General features: G+C 42.1%; 4 protein-coding genes across 14 annotated transcripts in view; 2 read left to right on the forward strand and 2 right to left on the reverse strand.

Moving 5' to 3' along the window:
• LOC122006518 (adenylosuccinate synthetase, chloroplastic-like) overlaps nt 1-2,028 on the forward strand; it is a 62,752-nt gene extending 60,724 nt beyond the window's left edge. Inside the window, exons 2-4 of the mRNA XM_042562052.1 lie at nt 268-960; nt 1,050-1,361; nt 1,519-2,028. Of these exons, the coding sequence (XP_042417986.1) occupies nt 268-960; nt 1,050-1,361; nt 1,519-1,689 (1,176 nt within the window). The 3' untranslated portion in view covers nt 1,690-2,028. The remainder of the gene's footprint in view (nt 1-267; nt 961-1,049; nt 1,362-1,518) is intronic.
• A 119-nt stretch (nt 2,029-2,147) lies between these two features.
• On the reverse strand, nt 2,148-5,548 carry LOC122006519 (BTB/POZ domain-containing protein At5g48130-like). Its single transcript, XM_042562053.1, has 3 exons — nt 4,309-5,548; nt 4,152-4,221; nt 2,148-4,089 (listed from the first exon to the last, which is right to left on the reverse strand). The coding sequence occupies exons 1-3, from the start codon at nt 4,407-4,409 to the stop codon at nt 2,329-2,331; spliced, it is 1,932 nt and encodes a 643-aa protein (XP_042417987.1). The 5' UTR covers nt 4,410-5,548; the 3' UTR covers nt 2,148-2,328.
• A 154-nt stretch (nt 5,549-5,702) lies between these two features.
• On the reverse strand, nt 5,703-7,599 carry LOC122006520 (probable serine/threonine-protein kinase WNK11). Of its 2 annotated transcripts, none has more exons than XM_042562055.1 (4): nt 7,455-7,599; nt 7,208-7,344; nt 6,592-7,120; nt 5,703-6,379 (listed from the first exon to the last, which is right to left on the reverse strand). In XM_042562055.1, exons 3-4 carry the CDS (start codon nt 7,093-7,095, stop codon nt 5,915-5,917), a joined length of 969 nt encoding a protein of 322 aa, XP_042417989.1. In that variant the 5' UTR covers nt 7,096-7,120; nt 7,208-7,344; nt 7,455-7,599; the 3' UTR covers nt 5,703-5,914. The 2 variants fall into 2 exon arrangements, with proteins under 2 accessions (XP_042417989.1, XP_042417988.1); XM_042562054.1 differs by having other exon boundaries at nt 6,592-7,125.
• A 10,069-nt stretch (nt 7,600-17,668) lies between these two features.
• Nucleotides 17,669-22,443, forward strand: LOC122006522 (OBERON-like protein). Of its 10 annotated transcripts, none has more exons than XM_042562061.1 (4): nt 17,755-17,954; nt 18,091-18,201; nt 18,278-19,538; nt 21,588-22,443. In XM_042562061.1, exons 3-4 carry the CDS (start codon nt 18,386-18,388, stop codon nt 22,193-22,195), a joined length of 1,761 nt encoding a protein of 586 aa, XP_042417995.1. In that variant the 5' UTR covers nt 17,755-17,954; nt 18,091-18,201; nt 18,278-18,385; the 3' UTR covers nt 22,196-22,443. The 10 variants fall into 10 exon arrangements, with proteins under 10 accessions (XP_042417992.1, XP_042417993.1, XP_042417995.1 ...); XM_042562063.1 differs by having other exon boundaries at nt 18,286-19,538; XM_042562062.1 differs by having other exon boundaries at nt 18,296-19,538.
• The last annotated feature ends 2,096 nt before the right edge of the window (nt 22,444-24,539 follow it).

Below are 24,539 nucleotides of genomic sequence, written 5' to 3' on the forward strand. Positions count from 1 at the left end.
CGTGAGTCAGTTCTTATTGTTTTGTTTTACTTTTCGCTGCCTATCTTTATTTTCACAAAAAAAAAAAAAAGGAGAAAAGATTTTCTGACTAGCGATATTCAACCCCCCTTCTTTCGTTCTTTTCGGTTCTGCACCATGTTCAGAAGTTCTCTCCTTTTTTTTCAAACTATTTTATCAATTATCTATGATTGAAAAGAAAAGGTAATTAATTATTTTGCTCATTACTTTAGCATCTATATTAAAAGTCTTCTTTTTTGTTCATGTCAGGGTGGTGCAAATGCTGGGCATACCATTTACAACGCTGAGGGTAAAAAATTTGTATTCCAACTTGTTCCTTCAGGAATTTTGAATGAGGAGACTCTGTGTGTAATTGGTAATGGAGTTGTTGTGCATCTTCCTGGATTATTTAAAGAAATTGAGGGTCTGGAATCCAATGGAGTTTCCTGCAATGGAAGAATATTGGTGTCTGATCGTGCCCATTTATTGTTTGATTTTCACCAAGTTGTAGACGGACTGAGAGAAGCAGAGCTTGTAAATTCCCTCATTGGAACAACAAAACGAGGGATTGGCCCATGCTATTCAAGCAAGGTTATTCGGAATGGTATAAAGGTCTGTGACCTGAGGCGCATGGATACTTTTGGCCAGAAGCTTGACATTTTATTGAGGGATGCTGCATCCAGATTTGAAGGATTCGAATATACTGCTGACATCCTTAACAAGGAGGTTGAGAGGTACAAGAGATTTGCAGAGAGGTTAGAACCACTTATTGCTGACACTGTTCAAGTAATAAATGATTCAATCTTGCAAAAGAAGAAAATACTTGTTGAAGGCAGTCAAGCAACCATGCTGGATATTGATTTTGGGACTTACCCATTCGTGACATCCTCAAACCCTTCAGCTGGTGGAATTTGCACAGGACTAGGGATAGCTCCAAAGAATCTGGGTGACCTTATTGGTGTTGTAAGTAGAATCATTCTTTTCAGCAACCTCCATGTGATGCATCGTTCTTTCTTTTTGTTTTTAAATTTTTGTACATTTATGTTATGCAGGTGAAAGCTTACACTACTAGGATTGGTTGTGGTCCTTTTCCAACTGAAATTCTGGGTAAAGATGGTGACCTTCTTAGAGTTGCTGGGATGGAGTTTGGAGCAACAAGTGGTCATCCTCGCCGCTGTGGCTGGCTTGATATAGTTGCATTAAACTATTCTTGCCAGATAAATGGCTTTTCGTCTCTCAATCTCTCCAAGCTTGACGTGCTATCTGAGTTTCCAGAAATCAAGCTTGGTATTTCCTATAGGCAAACAGATGGCAAAAAGCTTACATCATTCCCTGCAGATCTTTGTCTTCTTGAGCAAGCACAGGCAAGTTCTTTAGAGCATTACAGTTACCTTCTAAGTCATTTAGAAGTATCTGTGAATCTTTTTGTAGTTTGGCTAATTAATGCCTAGCTCTGGAAATACAATTATTCTTACTAGTTATGAACCACCTCTCAATCTTAAGTTGCCTGCTTTGATGTAGGTTGATTATGAAGTGCTGCCTGGGTGGAACACTGATATTTCATCTATCCGAAATTACAATGACCTTCCCTTAGCTGCTCGTCGGTATGTTGAGCGGATAGAACAGCTTGTCGGTGTTCCCATTCATTTCATCGGTATCGGACCAGGACGTGATGCCATCATTTGCAAATGACTTGAATCTAGCTACTACTTGCTGCTGCTTCTTCTAAAGCATATAGCAGCATCTCATCGATGAGTCTTTTCTTGTACGCTGGAGGTGCTAATCAGTTTGGATCTTAAACCCAAAAACAGGAGGTCAGGTTATGTAATCCACAATTGGTGTGATTATGCATTTTTAATTTAAGCTCCAGCTATTTACTTTATTTGATAAAATGCTAGTAGGTGCTTGAAAGCTTAATAATCTAAGCCTGATCGAGGAGATTTAAGTTGTCTGGAATGCTTGGTCATCTACTTTTACTTGAAAAAGAGAATGTTCACCTATTATTATAAACAAGACAGACATTGATGGATATTTGTATAGTGTCTTTTGTGCTTCCCAAAAATTAAGATCAAACTGCCCAAAGATTACGAATAAGTAAAACTCTCAACTAATAAAGATACTAATTTATAACATATACAGATGTTGTCTCATTTGATGGACAAAGAGGCCAACTTGTCACTATTTTAGAGTGCATTTGAACATATGAATGATACAGATTCTTATTAGCACCCTCTACTCTATTTATTGATATTTAGTTGATATATCACATATCTATACCCTCCACGTTCGATGTGCAGCACACACTAAGCTGACTAGTAAGATAAGTTTCATTCAGCAATCGTACATTTCGTTCAAGGATTTACTTCTACAAGCCAGTGAACCACTTGCAGAGGTCCTTTGCTTAATCTTCGACTTGCTTTTGCCTAACATGGACATTCTCCTGAAAACTTTCGACATTCTATTTGTATACTTCCTTTGCGAAGACCACCTTAGGGAACCAATGCAGTCACTCACCTGGCCAAAAGGATTCCTCCTCCTGAGGCTGTGCTTCAGCGATGCCAGTTCCTGCTCAAGTGCTTGCATTCTGAACCTTGTCGACTCGTACTCTACTTCAGAGTGTTCTGATCTTTGAACTAAGTGGTCTTCTAAAGGCACAGGAGTCGTCTCCTCCGGATCGTAAGGGCTTTGGTTCTTCGGCAGTTGGCATGTCGAGCTCGGGATGCTCCCGGAAAACACTCCGCACTGCATGTATCTGAAGGATTCTGAGCAGTCTTTGAGTGCTCGCTGCGTGTGCAATTGCTGAACAAAGAGTGCTTGGATTATGAGGCGCAGCGGCATCAGCTCATCCAAAACTGCCTGGATGCACGCCTCCTGCGACAACTTTTGACAGCTGATGCTGCTGCACAGCCTCGCCTTGTCTTCGTTGCACAGTCGAGGATGTGCCGACAAGTAGGCGTTGATTGCTTTGTAAAGATGGTCGTGAGTCTCTCTATCAGCCACGGGCACTGTGTGAATAAGTTGCATGAATCTATCAGTTCCGAGCTTTGGATCACCGGCGACTCGGCAGAGATACAGATCCCACAGCTTTGCCACAACCTCGGCATTCTCCGCGGCCTTGAACGCGACCCGGAATGTAACTATCTCCTCCATCGCTTTCAATTCTCGGCTAAATGCGACATCTTCCAGAACTCTGTTCTCGGGGAGGAGGAAGTCGTCCACTCGAGCCAGGTGCAGAAGACACGCAACGCAGTGCTGAAGGTTCACTCGTATGCCATCGCTCAAGTTGAGAGAAAGGGCCATGGAGAGCAGCGCGAAGTAGAAGGTGACGGGGACTATTTCGGCATTTCGATCGGGATCCTGTCTGCGGATCGGGAGCAGCTCGACGATCGCTTGCAAGATCGCAGACACTTTGTCATTTGTGTTAGCAGCGTGATCTGCTCCGTCTTCTTGCTCCCAGAACTTGTGCGTTTTCTTGGAGAGCACCCATTTGTTGGCGTAGAAGACGACGACGGGGCTCACGTACTTCTCCTTCATGCCTTGCCTTCTCAGAGATCGGATTATCCGCGCGAAGAAGTTGAAGGGGAGCGCGATGAGGTCCTTGATCCAGAGGTCGTGGCCGGCGAGCTCCTTGACGGCCTCGGGGTCCCAGGGCCGGTCGGAAAAGGTGCGGAGAGGGAGGACTGGCCGACCGCGCTTCTGCTCGGGGTCGAGGATCTCCATGCAGGCCATGAAGGCGAGGGACTCGACGCACCTGCTCACGATGAGGAGCTCCTCCGCCATGGGGAGCAGCGTGTGGCAGGTCTGGAGGACGATCAAGGTGTCGTCCCAGCTCTGGAGCACCACTTGGTTGAGGTACAAGTCGGCGGCCTCGCAGAGGTTGCCGGAGCCGTGGTCCTCGGTCATCTCTAGGAGCTCGGCGGCGCACCGCAGCGCCGCTACGTTGAAGGGGTCGAGGGGGAGCCTGGAGCCGTAGGCGAAGAGCGCTGCCATCTCGAACGCCTCCGGCCCACCGGGGAATTCCTGGTGCAATTCGACGGCGTTGGAGGCTCGCAATGCCTTCTTGAAGTAGCCACTTCTCGAGATCAACGGCGACTGCATGAATTAAAAGGATGAAAAAAAAATGCAAGAAAAATAGAAGCCAAAGCTTGGCTAACCCTGTGCAGGTCGAAACTTTTGCCATGAACTCTAACGCAGATCGACGCCGGCAATCCTGTTTCTTGGACCCTAAAAAATGGCAGCAGAGAATTGGAACCGCAAGAAGCAGAACAACAGAAAGCAAAATGAGAAACGCGAGCGCGCGTGATTAATCACCATGCAAAGATCACTTTCTTCAGCAACTCTACCGGTTTGGGATTTGAGAATGGACTCGTCGCTGCGGGAGGAGGGCTGGATCTAGCACTCAAAGAATCCATGGCTGTGCGGGTTGGAGATGGATTTGGTGAAAAATCATGAGAATAAAAGGGACAAAGAAAAGAGATTAATGGATATCTAGAAAAAGAAGTGCTGGCGTTGACTGAGCTCGGAAGGCTTTGGAAGGGCACAAGTACAGTGGCTGAAGGCGCACGAACGGGGGGTTGAATCCGAGTTTTAAGGCTTGGAATTTGGGAGGGGATTTTGGAGAACCGTGGGCTGAGGAAGCTTTGAGAAATCTCTTATTTGTTTCGGGCACACAGTTCGACGTATAATTCGTATACAATTGAGCGTACATGTGTTTTTAAATGCACCAGGGGTTTGTTTGCTTCGAGGGGTTCAAGGCCGGTTAATTTGAGGCATTTGTTTGGGCCTTCACAACGGCGGAGACGGCACGGCTTTGGAAAATCTGGGCAGCTCCTCCATCTTCCCCAATCGCACGGGGGAGGATTCATGAATTGCATGGGGTTTAGGATTTAATTTAGGGTTTAGGGCTTGAGTAAAACTTCATGGACGCAAGTCGAGTTTCTGTAAGCTGAAAGTTAAAAAATGGTGCTCGGAATTCAAACTGGAAGTTTGACTTTGATGAGTAGGAATGTTGCTGCTTCCCTACTTCAGCTGTAAGGGGAATGAGTATAAAAATGAGGACTGATTTTTGATCAAATTGAATAATTTAAGTTGAGCAGATTTCTGTTAAGGTTGAGGACTGGAAGACGAAGACAATCTGGTTCTCGATATGCTTACCCTTAGGTTACCTACCTAACCTAAAGATGAATTTGTTATCTAACCCACATGTTGAGGCCTTAACTTCCCCTCCAACTCATCCCTCAAACTCATTCTTAATCGCACCTACTTTACATATCCAAGCTACTTCTTGTCAGAGTGATTTATATTAATGGCTGGTGAAAAAACGATTACTCCAGAATTAACCCGACATAAGTTGATCCCTCACACCCGCTAAAAAAACAAAAAAAAAAAAATCATGTATGACACATGTTGAGTCCAATACCAAGCTTTAAAACGTGTATTTTTTATTATTTTTTTTCGTTCCTTTTAAAATGATAAGAGCAACAATGCCTTCAGCCTCGATGCTCCATTACTACGTTAGAATTATAACACCCAAAAACCACTCAGAAAAGGGCCATGGACCTTTGCTGGGCCGACTGCCTTGCTGGGCCAAATTGAAAGTCTACGGCTACGCCAATGAACACTGACAGTCACGACTTTTTCAAAGCCAACGACCAATTCTTTCGATCACTCGAACAAGCAAGAACCGGAACAAACAAGATAAGTCAGAACTAAACAAATCGAACGACTTCTAATAATCAAACTTGACTTTGACTGAAAAGGAATGCCGATATTAAAAAAAAAAAATGCAAGCAAACAGGCATGATTCCACGGCTACGAACGACGCACGCACCGACGTATTGCAAACCAAAATTAAAAGGCAACGAAGTCAAATCATATGTGCACTTGAGCAGAGATGTTTACTGGTATCGGTATGCATTCAGGCAATCCGGCGGGAAGAGATATGGGCAGCGTCTGCCGGCAGCGGGCGTGGCCGAGGCTGAGGCAGAGATGGCGGATGCAGGGCAGCGTTGTAGCTGTCGTCGTCGAGGAAGAGAAAGAACGGGTCCCTGAGGAGCTCGGAGGCGGAAGGGCGAGCACGGGGTTTGGCGAGGCACCGCTCGATGAAGGCCTTGACTTCGGGGTCCTTGACCTTGTCCATGGCCGCCGGTCGCAGACCGGCGGTCACCTTCCTGTAGATCTTGGCGACGCTGTCGCACTCGCTGTAGGGGATCTCGCGCGTCACCATCTCCAGCACGCACATCCCGAACGAGTAGATGTCTACCAGCTCCGTGTAGTCCTCCTCGTACAGCTCCGGCGCCATGAACTCCGGTGTGCCAAGAATCGAGTGTGCAGCGTGGCTCTTCCCCACGATCGCCGCTAGCCCAAGATCCCCTATCTTCACCTGCAAAACGCGATAAGTCGTTAAATAAAAAACTGATCTATAATTTTCACTGACAAAATCATCCAGAAAAAGATTCTTTTTTTTTTTTGTCTATTTTGTGCAGAAATTGAGGAAATGGATAAATTGTTGGAGGACAACAATGGGGAATTTCTTAAGATTAAATTATATGAGATTAGATCGAATAGAAGGGTGATTTCGAAGGCGATAAGAACCTGGCCGATGTTGCCATTGATGAACACGTTGGAACAGTTGAGGTCGCGGTGGATGATGCATGGTTCGTGGTTGTGCAGATAGTCGAGCCCCATCAGTATCTGGCGCGACCATTTCTTGAGAGCCTTGATCGAAACCTGGCGATGTCGCTTCCGATACTCACGGAGGTTGCCGGAGGTGCAGACCTCGGTGATGAAGTTAAGCGTGTTACCCTCGTCGTCCGTCCACACGTTGTAGAGCGTAATGATGTTCTCGTGCCGCAGCGACCGCAGCAGTCGCACCTCGGCAAACAGCCGGTCCATCATCGGCTGATCCTCCCTGAAGATCCTGAGCTTCACCTGGTTCCACGCCACTTCGATGCCCTCCTCCTGATCGAATCCACGGTACACCCGCTTCACGGCACCTGCGCCCAACAAATCGTCGTATCTCCCGTACCGCCCAGTGGGATCAATCTCCACGAACGGCTCCGCATCTTTGTCCGCCGGATCGGGCCTAACGCACGGCATGCTCGAACAAAAAGATCCAAAAACTCTGCGCTGACGGACAAAAAAGACACCGATCAAATATCCTGAAACCGTAAGTCGATTAAAACCCGAATCCCTAGCACAAAATCCATACCTCGACAAAAAGAATACCCCGAACAAAAAGACGGCGATCAGATGAAGACCAAGAGGAAACAGATCACGAGAAAATAGGAAGTCCTCGATTCCTTGAGATACAAGTTCGTCAGAGCCATGGAAGTTGCAATCAGCAGCCTGCAAAATCCCAACCGAAAAAAAATATATTAATATCAGAAAGAACAAGATCGCGGGTTTAGATCAGAACCCTAGAAAGAAGCACAAGAAGGGAGGATTGGGATCCGAACCGATGGGGTTTGAATCGATCCCGCGGCGACGGCGGAGGGATCCAAACGAAGGCGGAGAGATCGAAGGAAGCTTCCGGCCGTGCACTCGCCGATGAAGAGGCGGAAGAGAAATCGGCAACATGGGGGAAAGAGGGGGGCTCAGATGGTGGCGGTATTTATAGGGCAGGCGCAGGTTCGGAGCTCGCCTCGAGGACTATCTCCGAAATTTCTTATTTTTTTTCTGACCGTTTTATTTAATTTTCTTCCTCCACGAAATTTCCTTTTTTCAAAAAATAAAAATAAAATTAACTATTGTAAACGTCATCGAATACTTTTTAAGCTATGTTCATTTAAAATATATTTATTTTATTTATTAAATTATTATTTTAATTAAATTATCATTATATATATATGTAATTATTATTATTATAGAAATTAATCATTAGTTTTTAATAATCAAATAATATAAAAAAATTTTAAACCGTTCCTATTAAATGAAATATCCATTTGACTTTAATTAAAAATGAGAATGATTTCATTAAGCTCTTTTAATTTTTATCTAATAAAATAATTAGTCTTAAAAAAACCATTTAATTTTATGAAAATAAAATAAAATACAATTACTCATTACTCGATTGGAAAGTTTCCGTGGCCCCTACTACATGAGTGGGAAGGTGATGCTGAGCTGTCGCCATCGATCCGGATTTTGACTGCGAGATTAATCCGAATATATTCGGGTGGTGAATCCGATAGAATCTAAGCTGCGAGATCCGATTTCCCTCACAATTACTTAACAGAAAAATAACACAATTAAGGATTCTCTCTGCCTGCCGACATTTATGATGCGCTCTCAGTATTCACGAGATTAGATCTTGGTCAATTTAGTCAAGTTGATTGGCCATCAGTCAAGTGAAACTTCCCCCCTTTCCATTTATTAGAAGATCTCTTTCACTTTGCCACAACTCAATCACATGAAACATCACATATCTGCTACTTCCAGATTGCACTAGATCAAGGGAAGATGGTGGCCGTTCATGGAGTTCATTCCCTCGGCTTAATGTCGACCACTATCCACCCTTTTTCCCTTTCTCCTAAAGGCTTAAGGCTAAAGGCTAAAGCTATCTATCTATCTCCATCTATCTATCTGTCATTGATTGCACCACCTTTGCAGCTGGTCCAGCCTTTTCCTTAGCTTTGAATACAATGCAACTTCTCCATCCATCTACTTGTCACCAAAAGGCGTTGTTCCGGAGAAGAGTTGGATTCGCCGTATCCAATCCCTTTCATCATCGATCGATCGCCTGGAAAGCTGGAGCCAACCAACAGTCGCCAAGTTGCTTGACTAAGGCTTTAAACTTCCTTAAGACACAAGGTCAATTGTGTGAAAGGGGAAATAGGCATTAGCCCAAGCAAGAAAGCATTTAAAGCTCCAAGTAAAAGTAAAAGTAAAAGTAAGAAGAAGAAGAAGAAAAAAAGGGTTTAAAAGGAAGGTTTACAAGGTAGAAGGAGAACTAAATTCGTCCTTTATTTGTTTCTTTATTTTTCTACATTCTCAATTCATAATTAGAAAAGATAAGAGTCCAAAGGCATGGCTCTAGAAGTTATCTATCCTAATTTTATCTAAATTAGACATATTTTTCTAATTTTTTCGCATATCTAAAATATTAGACAATCTGTCGAAGATTTTAAGAAATTAGTTGAATTTAAATATATAAAATTTAATTTAATTTAATTTATCTATTAAGATGGCGTGATCCGATAATCTCAGGATGTCAGCAGGGGCTGGTTTTTACCAAGTGATGACTGTAGAGTAGCTGAGCAAGCAAAGCAGCCGAATGGTCAAGCGGGCAGAGTAGCAGAGTGATTGATCAAGCGCCCGAGTGGCAGTGTAGTTGAGTCAAGAGCTGGCAGGTCCGCCAAGCGGGCTTATCGGCTGAGCGAGAAAATCGTCCGAGTGAGCGGAGCGACAGATCAGGGCAAGCGGGCGAGTACTCAACCGAGTAAAGCAGAGTATCTGCAAGTAGTACGGTCGGGCAGCAGATTAGTCTAAGTGATCGATAAGGTAGAGTAGTCGACTGGGTATAGCGATCGAGCGGGAAAAGGCAGGGTTGCCTAAAGACAGAGTAGCCCAAGTGACAGAGCAGCTGATCCAGATGAGCGGTCGACCAGGTAGGGCGATTGAGCAGCAGATCACCGAGCGACAAATTGACTAAGTCACAGAAGGGACTAACTGGGCAGAGCAACCTTACAATAGAAGGCATGGCAGCCCGAGTGATAGAGCAACCTGAGCGACAGAGCGAGTCAAGTGGGCAAAGCAGCAAATTAGGTCGAGCGGGCAAAGTGGCTGATCAAGACGAGCTATCGAGCGGGCAGTAGTAGTAGGTAGGACAGCCCGAGCAGGCGAAGCAACAGATCATGTTGAGCAGGCAGAATAGCTGATCAGGACGAGTGATCGAGCAAAAGGATCAACCGAGTGGTAAAGCAGTCTACAGTAATAGGTAGGGCAGCCTGAGCGACAAAGCCGCCCGAGTGGGTAGTGGCCAAACGGTCGAAGAGGCTGAGCGGTCTAAGAGGTCAGATGGGCGAAGAGACCGAGTGGGTGAATGGACTGAGGCATGCGATGGACACAGTTTCCTTGAAATAGATTCACCCCACCTCTGGCTATGCTTCAAGGTTTTTCTCGGGTCGTTTATTTCCTAGGATACAACGGTTGATCGTGATTCCCACAAAACACTAGTGGTCACGAGGAATTGAGAGATGTCCGACTATTATCATGGGTACTCCGTCGAGCAAGAGATGTACGACAGAAGAGCAAGGGCAACGTAGGTGGAGAGCTTCAGCTTTTCCATATCTACTTATGCTCAAGATTATGCTCCTCCCTATATAGGAGCACCATCCCTCACCTGCATTGAATGTTGAGTAATGACCATTCAATACCTAGAGATTAATGATAGCCGACAGCCATTAATGACCGGCCATTTCTATCTAGGAGGATACAAAAATCACCATTAACAGTAGTTAATGCTTTCGTTACTTTCTTGAGTAGCAAATAAAAAGAATCCATGTGACAAATATTGGCTATTCCACTTGGGCAAATTTTGTCTCGATCGGTCCGGTATTCGGTGCGCGTAAATCATACTCGCACACGAGTCAACATGGTTCAATGTAATCCGGACCCCGGATTTACGCCCCCCCTGGGAACTCACGCGTGAGAGAGAGTCTCTCCCCATACATTTGTTCACATTATCAATGTATGTGAATCAATATAAACCAACTAATATGCCCTAAAACTCCCAATATAAAACTAAAATCTCATTCACAATGAAGCTTCTTTCCTCTTCCACCTCTTCTCCTTTCACATATATCCAACCCAAAATACCTAATTTTATCCTATATTTTTTAAGTTCAATATTTTTTTGTTGCTAATTCTAGTAGCTATATCTAGAATTTAACATTAAGTGATAGATATATCCACAATTGTTGTAAATTGTAATAATTACATAATCGCTACGATACTATTTAAGCTGTCATTTCTCGCATTCCGATCGCTCCTCTCCCTTTTTCCTCGGAGTCACAGTTGGGTATACGTCCTCCGGTCGATCAAACCTTTGTTAGGATCGAAATGTGCTAGAGGAGGAGGGGGGGTGAATAGCTCGTCGCGCTTGATTTCTTGCTTCGTTGTTGTTGATAGGCAGCGGAATAAGACTACGAATCACTCTACAATGCTAACACGAGGATTTACTTGGTATTCATCTCAAGAAGAGGTGACTAATCCAAAGATCGACACACGCGAGCACTCTCCACTAAGAAAATACTCCTTCTCGGTAACTACCGAAGGTGGAAAAATCTCGTACAAAACTCACACACACATACAACTCAAAACAAGAAGGAATACAACACACAAACCCTACAGGGTTTACAACACTTATGCTCTCTTCTTGTTTGGGAATGTCTCTTGATGCTTGGGAATGCAACTGCACTTCACTCCAAGACCCTTTAAGAACTTGCGTGTGTCACTGAGCTCGGTGGAGAAGAATTCCTGAGAGTGGAGTTGAAGAACTACGGAGGAAAGTGCTCGCCAACGGCTATAACCTGCGCAACGGTCAGATCTCAATTGATTAAATGACTCTTAATCGATTGGAGAGGCTTTGAATCGATCGGTTGATCGATTCAAAGCGCCTCTATGCTCTTTGGAAATAGCCTAAATCGATCGTCCGATCGATTCAGCTTATGTGCGTGATTTTCAGTTCCCCAATCGATCGGTCGATCGATTTGAGGTGCCTAATGGATCGGCTGATCGATTGGGAACACTTCTGTGCGCACGATATAAGTGCCCAATAGATCGGCCGATCGATTGGCCTACTACTTGTCGCAGCATAGCCCTAATCGATCGGCTGATCGATTGAACCCCTGTTCAATCGATCAATTGATCGATTGGTCTCCCTTTATTTGCTTAAACCAAGTCTAGGATCCTCAATTCCAACATTTGGTTAACCGTGACCTGTTCGAACATCATATCTAGCATCTGGTCAACCTTGACCTGCTAGAACTCCTTCACCAAGTGTTCGGTCAATCCCTTTGACCCACTTAGACTTTTCTCCTTGTGCCAAGTGTTTGGTCGATCCCTTGACCTATTTGGACTTACCGTCTCGTGCCAAGTGTCTAGTCCTCCATGACCCACTTGGACTTCAACTAGATGTTTGGTCACCCTTGACCCATCTGGATTTCATCGTGCCAAGTATTCGGTCAACCCTTTGACCTACTTAGACTTTCCAACACCAGATGTCCTGTCAACTTTGACTCACCTGGATTTCCACGTGTCTGGCTTCACTCACCAGGTCTTTCCATCTGCCTAGCTTCACTCACTATAACTTTCCATTTGCGTGGCTTCACTCACTAGGACTTTCACCTAGCTTCACTCACTAGGATTTTCACCTGGCTTCACTCACCAAGATTTTCCCACTGCTTGGCTTCACTCACCGGGACTTTCACCTGCCTGACTTCACTTACCAAAACTTTCCAACTGTCTAGCTTCACTCACCAGGATTTCCAATTGTCTAACCTCCAGTTAGGGCTTTCCCAGTCAAGTATCCAGTCAACTCTTTGAATTACTTGACTCTTCTTCACATCTAACTGGTCAACCTTTATCAGAGGGGAATTATATCAACAATCTTCCCAAATGGACGATTGCATCCGCAATCTCTATGTATTGTCAAACATCGAAACCTAAACATCAAAATTCAAGCTTGAGCCAACCCAAGCTTAGTCAACCAGGTCAACCTTAACCTAGGGATATTGCACCAACAACCTTGGCGTCTTGCGAACCAAAAAAGTGTCAGCAAGGGTCAGTGTTGTCAGCGTGGCCTCTTTGATGGTCAAGTAAGCTCAAGATTGAGAGAGGTGAAGCGTGCGTATACACGAGAAAGAGTGAGAGAGTGCGACGAGGGAGAAGAGTCGTATCCTTTTGAGAGAAGAAAAGTATACATGTTATCTACCATCGCCAAACCTTATATAACTGGCGAAGGAAGGTGACCACGTGGTAGGCCACGTGAGGCCTTTAGGACCGTCAAGCGAGCCACGTAGAAGACCACACAAGAGAAGCGCTACCGATCGGCGACCATAGTTGGGTTGTACATCTAATATGGTAGAGGTTGTTATCCAGGAGTCTCCTTATGTGTGGGTTACTTCACTTGGATCGATGCTACACTATCAAGAATTGTTAGAGGTTGAGGATTTTTGTTCAGCTAGAATTCTTCTTCGTCCAAAAATCACTTTAGCTAAGCGAACTAGAGAGGTTTGGACCTAGTGGGGGCCCTTAGAGAAAGTCAAACCGTGTGGTCGTGTAGAAGAGGGCTACGACTCGATTGGATTTATCCGGGATGCATCGCATATCCTTCCTCTAGGTCGGACAAGGAGCAAAGTCGAATAAAGTCTGATTGAATAAGTGTAAGGTTATTAAAAGCAACATGATTAAGAAGTCATTGCAGTTGAGCAGGTTAGAGACGTCAGGGGTCTAGTAGGTTAAAGGGTGTCAACCAATATGAGGAGATATAAGAGGGCTATGACTCGATCAGATTTACTCAGGATGCATGAATATTAAAATAATTTTGATTAAATTAGAGTGATTTTATATAATATATATGTTAGGGTCGTTTGGTGCTAAAGGGGGTGGGGGGTGGGGGATGGATAGCTCGTCGCACCTCTTGTTGCTTGCTTCTTAGTGATGATATGCAGCGGAATGAACTCGAAGCAAACTTACAACGCTAACACAAAGAATTTACTTGGTATCCACCTCAAGAAAAGGTAACTAATCCAAGGATCCACACACAATACACTCTCCACTAATAAAAACACTCATTCTCGGTTGCAGCCGGAGGTGGAGAAGCTTCTTACAAACTCACATAACAATATACAACACCCACAAGAAAAAAATACAAAAGATACAAGTGAAAACTCTTTTTTCTTGCTTACTTGTTGCTTGTTGTTGCCTCTTAAACCTTGGAAGTGTGACTACCCTTGTCTCCAAGAGCCTTCAAGAACAGGCTGTGAAAGTGTGTAGAAGCTCACTGAGATCGCCGCTAAAATCATACTGTAGTCGCTGGAGAGGAATGCTCGAAGAAGACGCTCGTCAACGGCTATAACATGTGCAACAGTCGGATCCCAATCGATTGAAAGACTCTCAATTGATTGGTGAGGCTTTGAATCGATCGGCTGATCGATTCAGAGCGCCTCTGTGCTCTCTAGAAAATGCTTGAATCGATTTCCCGATCGATTCAGCCTCAATCGCGCGATTTCCAACTTTCCAATCGATCGTTCGATCAATTGGAGGTGCCCAATCGATCGGCTGATCGATTGGGAAGGGTTCTGTGCTCGTGACAATTACTCCCAATCGATCGGCCGATCGATTAGGCCAAACCTTCTTCGCGGCACACATCCAATCGATCAATTGATCGATTGGACTTCGATTCAATCGATCGGTTGATCGATTGACCCACCTTTGACTTGCCTAAACTTAAGTCCAAGGTCCCCAAATCCAACATCCGGTTAACCGTGACCTGTTGGAACATTATGCCTAGCATCCGGTCAACATTGACATGCTAGGACTCCTTTACCAAGTGTCCGGTCAATCCCTTTGACCCACTTGGACTTTTCTCCTCATGCCAAGTGTCCGATCAACCTTGACCCACTTGGACTTAGCATCTCATGCCAAGTGTCTGGTCCTCGATGATCCACTTAGACTTACACCAGATGTCCGGTCACTCTTGACTCATCTAGATTTCCTCGTGCCAAGTATCCGGTCAACCCTTTGACCTATTTGGACTTTTCAACACCAGGTGTCCGGTTAACCTTGACCACCTGGATCTCCACGTGACTGGCTTCACTCACCAGGACTTTCCATTTGCCTGACTTCACTCACCAGGACTTTCACCTAGCTTCACTCACTAGGGGTTTCACATCTGTCTGACTTCACTCACTAGGACTTTCACACTGCCCGACTTCACTCATCGGGGCTTTCACACTGCCCGACTTCACTCACTAGGATTTTCACCTAGCTTCACTCACTAGGATTTTCCAACTGCTTAGCTTCACTTACTAGGTCTTTCACCTGACTTTACTCATCAGGACTTTTCAGTCAAGTATCCGGTCAGCCTTGACCTACTTGACTCTTCTTCACACCTAACTGGTCAACCTTGACCAAAGGGAAATTGTATCAACAATCTCCCCAAACGAAGGATTGCATATGTAATCTCCATGTATTGTCAAATATCGAAACTCAAATATCAAGACTCAAGCCTAGGGATATTGCACCAACAAAATATATATATATATAGAGAGAGAGAGAGAGAGAATGAAGTGATGTTTTAATATTTTTTTTTAAAAAAAGAAATTTCTTTTAGCAAACCACATGCAAGTTCTAGAATATTTAAATTATGTACCTGAGTTTTAAAATTATTAAATTACGTACCTAATTTTAAATTTGCTCTTCCAAATTGATTGTATCGTGTAGCAATTGATTAAAAAATTGATTCATGTTTAAAAAATCATTATCTTCAATAAAGTATGTCAAATTGATATTTGAGAGCATGCATATATTAAGGAAACTAGAAAAGCACATATGACATAGTCCCATGTGTTGGTGTGGTTAGCAGTAACATTCTAACTCAACTTTTGATGAATGACAAAATAGGTTAAGTTAGTTTCGTTGTTATCTAACACTCTGATCGAGTGTGTATGCGAAGCCCAGACAGGTCGACGGATTGACTGGATGTCTGGCACGAAGCCCAGCTAGGTCGATGGGTCGACCGGATAGCTGGCACGAAGTCCAAACAGGTCGATGGGCTGATTGGACATTTAGCACGAAGTCCAGCTAGGTTAATGGGCTGATCGGATAGCTGGTACGAAGTCCAGACGGGTTGAAGGGCTGACCGGACGTCTGGCAGGTAAGTTAAGGTAAGTCACTCGAGGGGAGTGACTGTGAGGACTCGTTCCCGGGAAGGAAACATTATGCGTCGATCCGACTTAGATCCATTTCAGATATCTAAGTCGAGATCGTGACTAGATTTCGGTCTCGAGGAGACGGAATCTGATTACTATTATGTTTTATTATAAACCGTGCTAACACTCTATTTTGCAGGATATATAATTTACATTGCCTTGGACTAGCATTTTCTTGCAGGAAGGAGATTGCTAGAAAACAAGGGTCCGAGCGCCCGGAGGTAAGTTTTAACCTCAAACGAGCTTCGCCACAAGGAGCACGTTGGTTGGCTTGGCTATGCCACATTCAGGGCGCCTTGAAGGTATCCAGGCGCTCCGAACCTCCTATATAAGAAGGGTGAAGGCTGAAGCAAAAAAACAACTTACGATCTACGCTTCTGTGCTGCGACGCTGCGAAGGCTCTCCGAGAAGTTTCTTTTCTGTCTTATTCTCTTATTGTCGATTTTTCTTTTACTAAATAATTCCTGTACTGAATTTGTAAAAACCTTTCGAATTATTAGTGGTTGTCCAACGAAAGCACTCAACGAGTGCGAACCTTGGAGTAGGAGTCGACAAAGGCTCCGAACCAAGTAAAATGACTTTGTTAGCATTGTGTTTTCATTTTTCCGCTGCCTACGCTATACATCGATATTTTTAAATCGCTATTCACCCTCTCTAGTGAATTCTCGGTCCAACACTATGTCATTCTAAGCTCTCTAGATCTATTAGCCGATTTCGATTAAAATCAACTGATGAACCTAGAGAGATTGAAATGATATGAAATTAAGCTCTATATATTTGTCTAGTTCTTTTGATTATATTCATGCTTTCAAATGTCATTTTTATATGTCATATTGAGAGCAACAATTTTTGAACACGAATCTGATTTTTCAGACATATTCGTGTTTAAAAAATTATTGCTCTCAATATGACGTATGAAAATGATGTTTGAGAACATCGATATATAACCAGGAGTACTAGACTAACACATAAGATCTGATTCCATATCATTTAGAGTTTTTTAGGGTCATTAGCTTATTTTGGGCCGAAGTCGGGTCAAAATTGACTAATAAGCCTAGAGAGCTCAGAATAACCTAAAATCAAATCTCTGTGTTTGGAAGTTCTTCTTATTATATTCATATTTTCAAATATCAATTTGACAAACTATATTAAAAACAACAATTTTTTTTAATACGAATTAGCATGTAATTTCAAATTCTCTAGGTCCATCAACCGATTTTGATCAAAACCAAACTAAAATCAGCTAATGAATCTACAGAGTCCTGAATGATATGGAATCATATCTTATATATACATCTAATTATTTTGATTATAAATATACCTTTAAATATTAATTTGACATATAAGAGTAATGATTTTTTAACTCATTTTCAATCCACTTAAATTTTATCTATCAATTGTTATAATATATAGCAATTGATTGATGAAATATTACAGACTATAAAATCATTACGAAGTACTACATAATCTAAATCTAGATTGAGAATGATACGAGGAATAAAAAAAATATTGGATATGTGATATGAATATTTAGGAACTTCAACTTACAGTAATTTTCCGTTCTTTTAAAGAGGAAAATAATAGAGAATTTTTACCCTAAATGTTACGTTTGTAGCATTAATTAGCTAAATTTAAATGTTTAAATTTGTTTTATTTTATATATTTTAATGATAAATAAATATATATAAAGTCTGATCTAAATCTAATGAGTATTACCATTTATTACAAGCTTATTCATGATCCAGTTCTAAAAGAAATTAATATCGTCTGGAATCATTAAAGAATGAACTGTACGGCAAAACATTCGATTTAGGTACAACTCCACTTCTTCTTACTGTTCTTGTTGACTCCTGTTCCTTTTTTCTCGTTCGATTGAAATCTCCGCCTCAAGTTTACTCCTCTCCTTTCATTTTCCTGGATCTTCCGTTTACAAGATCGTTTGCTCTGGCAGATTTGTACTATTCCAGGTACGCAACCTGGCCGTGGATCGCTTGAATTTTTCCAGGTCACTAGTGTGATTCTGAGGTGAGTTTTTGGATCAGAAATCTTACGGATTCATGAATCAGTTTGGAGTATAGCATTTTGAAGATAGTCGTCTGCTCAATGTAAAAACATATTTTTGCCTCTTTGGATCCTCTTGCTGTTTGTTACTCCGGATTAGGGTTCTGGAGGCGAAAAGGTGTTTTTTCCCTGTATTTCCGTGAAAATAACGTTCGGAGAAACTGATTTTATTGGGGGAAAAAATTATGTTTTCCGCTAGCCATTGAAAAAGGTTAGGATATTTGAAATTTTTTTCTTTTCTTTTCTTTTTTGCCTTCATACACATAAACCTTCGTAAACTGTGACAGTTTTTAAGAAAATTGCAGAGGATTCAAGATCCCAAAGTTAGGCTCTTTGGAGTTGTGGTGATTTTTGCCCGTAAATATCACAGGTGAAAGCAAAACAAAGAAACCAGAATGGGCACCTCTTCCGGTACAAATCACCATCAAGAACCGCCAGTTAGTATGTTGCCCCCACGCCAGCATCCAATATCGGCAGGGGTGCAAGCATCCTTGTCTCTAGCTTCATCTGATCCTGCAGTATCACCTGACACCCAAGATCCAACATCAAACTCTGACCAAGGGCAAGATTTCCCCGCTGAGAGTGCAAGCTCTGGTGAGACCTGGCCCATAGAGACAAACCATTCCAATGGCATCACTGGAAGTAAATTAGGGAAGGAGAAGGAAGGAGTGAACAGAATCCCCAAACTGCAGGTCATTCGCAGGTCTTATAGTGGAAATAGGTTATCACTCCGTGAAGTTGCTCAAGACAGAGTTGAGGTCATATGCGAGAAAATGAGGGTGATGACAGATGAGCTTCTAGATGCACTTAAGCATGAGCTTAGGATGATACTTGAAGGTAGTGGAGGTGTTCGTCATGTAGAAGAGTTTTTGTACCTCCAGAAGCTTGTGCATGGTAGAGTTGACCTGACTGCAGACTCCCTTGCTAATGCTCATCCAGTTCAACTTGAAATTCTTGTTGCAATCAACACAGGCGTCCAAGCCTATTTGCTTCAGAGTGTCAGTATTGCACCAAGTCGTCTCATTGAGGTTTTCTTTTATAAGAGGTGTAGAAATATTGCATGTCAAAGTTCTCTTCCTGCAGAAGAATGTAGCTGTGGAATATGTGTTAGTAGGAGTGGTTTCTGCAATCTCTGCATGTGCCTGATTTGCAACAAGTTTGACTTTGAGGTCAATACATGTCGCTGGATTGGCTGTGATATGTGCTCTCACTGGACTCACACGGAATGTGCCATGCGAGTTGGGCAAATCGGAACTGGTCAGTCTGTTAAGAGCGGGGTGGATCATGCTGAGATGCTTTTCAGGTGCCAAGCATGCCAAACAATGTCTAAATTGTTAGGATGGGCTAAGGATGTACTCCAACAGTGTGCTAATGGTTGGAACCGTGAAACCCTGATGCGAGAACTCAACTTTATTACTAAGATTTTTCACTTGAGTCAGGACTCTAAAGGAAGGAAATTATATCAGAAATGTGGTGAGCTTCTAGAAAAATTGAAGAATGGCACACCTGAGCCCATGGCTTGCAGGATGCTCTTACACTTTATTCAAGGTATGATTAGAAGCTATTTTTTGCACAAGTAAAATTTTGCTTTTACTCTCAATCTTTACCATTCTTCACAATTATTTAGCGTGTGATAAGAAAGGTGTTGATTACGCTTGAAGTTATGTTCATTTGCTTGGCTGTATCTGTCTTCCTATGCACTTGAGATAATGATTTTCCATTTAGTTCCTCGGTTTATATTTGCTTTCCCCCTCTAGGTTCTGCCAGCGAGCTTTTAAAATAATCTTTCTTCTACTTGCTGCACATGAAATTTCTGGACGTCTGGTTAAAACAGCATTAATAATGTGGTTAATGAACTGTGTCTTCACTTTGGTCAGAGGGGTGAAGTTAGCTAAGTTATACTGCACATTGGCTTTTCAAGCAACATTTTTTTTCAATGCAATTTTATTGAATAAGAAATCTTATAAGAAATATATTACCTACACCGAGGCACAAAGATGACTTGGAGTAAGGTAGCATAGGCATGGCTTTGGTGCTTCTCTGCTTCTTTAATTATATGCAGATGGATGATCTTGAAAATAAAATCGAGCAGGGAGTCAAAGTCATAAATGAATAACCTTATAGCATATTAGGATTTGTAAACTTTATGCAAAATTATAATATTTGTCAAAAACTAAGAACATGTGGTAAATTCTTGACTTCAGCTATTATAATCAACACAATTTCCTATATCCTGTTCCACCTTCGTTAGGACCTCCCTCAGTCAAACTCAAGAACTTAGGATATTAATGATTATGAAGCGGCAGTGTAGCCCCAATCAAACTCAAAAACGTGTTTGAATCTCTGATTAATAATAGACTGAACTGTGCTTTCATTGTAAATAACTTTCAAATTCGTTTAAACAAGGATGAATTTTTCTTTATGATAGTTCGAAGATGGATTCTTTCTACCGTGCTACACAACAATTTTTTTGATCCTACTTGCTTTATAGAGGGCAAAGACGGATTGTGAATAAACATGTTTAAAGCAATATTTTATGAGGAAAGACACAAGGATGACGGGCCATCACTTGTTGCTTGGGTACTTTAAGCATCTTCTATACATTATGGAGGACATAAATTAAGCCCCCACAGGCTGGATCAGCTGGAAGGGTGTCTGACGCTTGCAACGGAGGTTCAGGGGTCGAGGGTCGCCAGTTGTACACGGGCGTAAAATCTCGGTCTGCTGCGCTTTAAATTCCACTCGACCCCCCCGTCACCCTTCCTGCCCAGCTTAACCGTGATTTACTAAGGTGGCAGTTCCACCTTTTTTTTTTGCAATGGAGGACATAAATTAATAATGGAGAAATAATTTGGTTCTCAGTTACTTGTTAACCAACCAACTAGCAAGTTCAGTTTGAACATCGTTGACCTGTAAATCCAACCTGGAATAGACTTGGATTGTACATACAAGGATTTAGGCAAGTTCTTTTACTTTTGTCTAGCACAGTTACAACCAAGGAACAAAAACATTCAAGAATTTAAAGACTTTTACATTGTCTTCTAAAATGTAAAAAACATATTTGAGGTTTGGACAATTGGTTGGTTTTGGTTTCAGGATTTTTTCTATATATATAATATTGGTCTGTGTAGGAATAGTCTAGGAGAGCTTGATTTTCGTGTGATATAAGAATTATAAACCCAGTGGCAATAATTCCCATTGAACTGTATGCAGTGAATAATCAGCACAGAATCTCTGTTCAAGGCTATCCATACCTAGTGAACCTTTTGATTCATTTTACTGTGTTTTTCAACGCAAATACGCAATTAATTGATTCTTCAATGACATGATCATGGGGTTATATAGGTGCAACCATTTCATTATAAATCCCTTTTGATTGTCACCCATGTCAAAGTAAATTATCATGGAAAGCATTAATTTGTGGAATGAGGCATATTATACCTTAGCAGGTCTCCTTCATTTTGATTTTAATTGGCCCATTCTTTGAAGTTAATTTGAATGCTAGTTCTTTTTGTTTTCTTGTTCCTGTCAAAAGATCTGCTTGGTGGCCTACAACACTTGCTACTAGATTTAAGGTATTTATGTTCTATGTTGCAGAGCTTGAACTAGACTTGCCGAGTAATTCTTTGGGTGAAGATGTTGGACATCCAATTTCTCCTCAGGAGGCTTGCAATAAAATTGCTGATGTGGTACAAGAAGCAGTGAGAAAGATGGAGATGGTCGCAGAGGAGAAAATGCGGTTGTTCAAGCGAGCTCGACTTGCTCTAGAGGTTTGCGACCGTGAACTGGAGGACAAGGCCCGAAAAGTCCAGGAGCTGCAAATGGAGAGGCATATGAAGAAGCAACAAGTAGAGGAACTAGAGAGCATCATTAGGCTTAAGCAGGCAGAAGCCGACATGTTTCAACTCAAGGCCAACGAGGCCAAACAGGAGGCCGAGAGATTGCAAAGCATTGCCTTTGCCAAACCTGATAAGTCCGAGCAAGACTATTCTAGTATGTACTTGAAGCGTCGACTTGAAGAAGCAGAAGCTGAGAAGCAATATATATTTGAATCGATAAAAGTTCAGGAGAGCCAACGGGCTCTGCCGGGGAGCGGAAGTGGGGCTGGTAATGGTGACCCGGCGCAGATGCTAAATAAAATCCAGGACTTGTTGAAGAATGTATACAGAATGCCGCCTAAGACCGAAGGGCAACAAACAAAATGACCTGCCTGAGTGCCTTTAGCTTCTGTTCTGATTCTTTGCTGTGACCGAAAACCATCGCCTGATTTCATTTACCGCATGTCGTCGTTGCTTGTGCCAGACAGTTTAGCATTCGAACCAACCCTTTATTTTTGTGAATTATGGTGAATAAGCCTCCTTTTCTTAACCTGATTTGTAGGGTTTATGTGAGCTTTTCACTTCCGATGTGTATGATCTTGTTTCTTTACTAATCCACCCAGAAATTTCCTCTATCTCTTCATAGTCATTGAATGTAGACCTTTCTTTCCCATCGACACAAAACAGAGTGCCCAAACACTTACGCCAATTTGTTTCATTTGTTGTGCATAACAAAACAAAGTTCCTAAACACTTGTTTTTGTGCAGTCTCTTCTACGAAATAAAAAGGTCAAAGTCATCTCTGGTTGATTGGCACACCATAAAATTAAAGCAAGCAAAACAAAGTAGTTAATGCTTCACACCTACCCTTTTCCGGCGGCTAGTGCTTTCCCACTCCCTATCCTCATTGATCCACTGAACTCGATTAGTCATCATGATGATGATGACTAACATGATCAAAAGCCAGTTTCAAAGGCTAATCCACACAGTTTAAGCAACTCCTTATTCTAACATCAATTTTTTTTTCCTCAAAAAAAAATATCATTTCTTCTTTATGTATCATTTAGTCAACATGCTGAAACATATCCAGGAGCACAGACATGGCACACCACGTGGAAAGTACTAGAAAGTGACAAAAACATGCTGCACTTGCTCTTTCTTAATTTCCATTTTCACATTTTTAAATTTATGGAGCATTTCCTATCCATGTTTTATATTTTAGCTAGGTCTAGGAGATGGAGAATAATTGTTTGACCAAGCCATTGAGATCATTCTTGCAGGAAGGTTCAACAGCAGCAGCAGAAGAAGAACCAACATCACAGCACATGAACGGCACATAATAGAATGAGTAGATAATTAACAGAGATACTACAGGTGGAATCTTTAACAATATGCTGGAGATCGACTATGAAAATGATACCGTTCGACTTTGTTTCCTTCATCATTGCAGAACTGATCGAGCCATGCTACTTGGCATTAAATATTATATGCGTCGTCTAAGAAGGAACAGTAAGATCACGAGTCGTGCCTTTCCTTTTATTCCTTTCCAGTTGGTTTCAATTATATATGTCATGGCTGGTAGAACTTTTTTACTAGTGCTGAATGGTCTGCAAACCTAACTTTGTTCTCATCTGGTTATCTTCCAATCCTGAACATCCAAAAGTCTTCTACCATTATATCATTAAATACATAGCTTTAAATATTAAACTTAATGAGCCAACCTCTACTAATTGTTCACAGATAATCCAAGGATGGTGGCTCCAGCAGCTGGATTTCCTTAATCTATTTGCGAGCATTAGCTGTTCCTTCATTATTGTTGTTTCTTTCATTTATTTTAGCAAACTCCAAGGTGTGCATTACAACAGCCAACTAATTGCCTATGCTTAAATAAAAAATTTAAAAAAAAAACAGGGGGAAAAATGATCACTGTCTGTGATTCTGCGATGGGGCTAGCATTTCAGCCTGTGAATTGAAAGTGTTCATGAGTTTTATCTAAAAATTAAATACATCTACGTCGACTTTTAGGCTGTCGTCTGAAAAGAACAGAGACGAAGGCTGTTGTGAGGACCGACATGCACAGCCTGCCCATCACCTTGTCTTTCCATCTGTACCAGCTTGCTCCGAAATTTACAGCCTATATATATGTTTCTGTGTGTGCACCAAACGACTCTTCGTGCACAACCGTGAGCGAAATTTGACGTGAACTATCTGACATGATTAAAACTTAATTGTTACACGTTATAGTAGCTACATCACTTTTAAAAATCAGTATTACAATGATTATTGCATGCAATCACATGAGAGAGAAATACTATTTATTTTAATTTAAGAGCAAAGAGAGAAAAATTGTTGCATGCATATGAGAGAGAGATTAAAAAAATTTGGTTTTGACCGTGTCAGATAGCTTACGTCGGATTTCGCTCACGGTCGCACACGAAGAATAGCTTAGCATATATATATATATATATATATATATATATATATATATATATATGTTGAGTTTTAATTTAAAATATTCCCATTGTTTTTAGTCCCACATTGCTAAGCTAAGAAGCTTAGAAGGCTTTATATATGGAAGTCTTCCATGCTAGCTTAGTCAAGTTAAGGAAGACCTACACGCATGCGCGTGCCAAGCCTAAATCAGGGGGTTCGAGCCGAAAATCTATAAACCTAGCGCGACGCACGCGATTATCGCGCGCAGGGGGGGTGCAAATCCCTAGCTCGTGGGCCTC

This window comes from Zingiber officinale, chromosome 7B (genome assembly GCF_018446385.1).
Source record: "Zingiber officinale cultivar Zhangliang chromosome 7B, Zo_v1.1, whole genome shotgun sequence".
NCBI classification, from domain to species: Eukaryota; Viridiplantae; Streptophyta; class Magnoliopsida; order Zingiberales; family Zingiberaceae; genus Zingiber; species Zingiber officinale.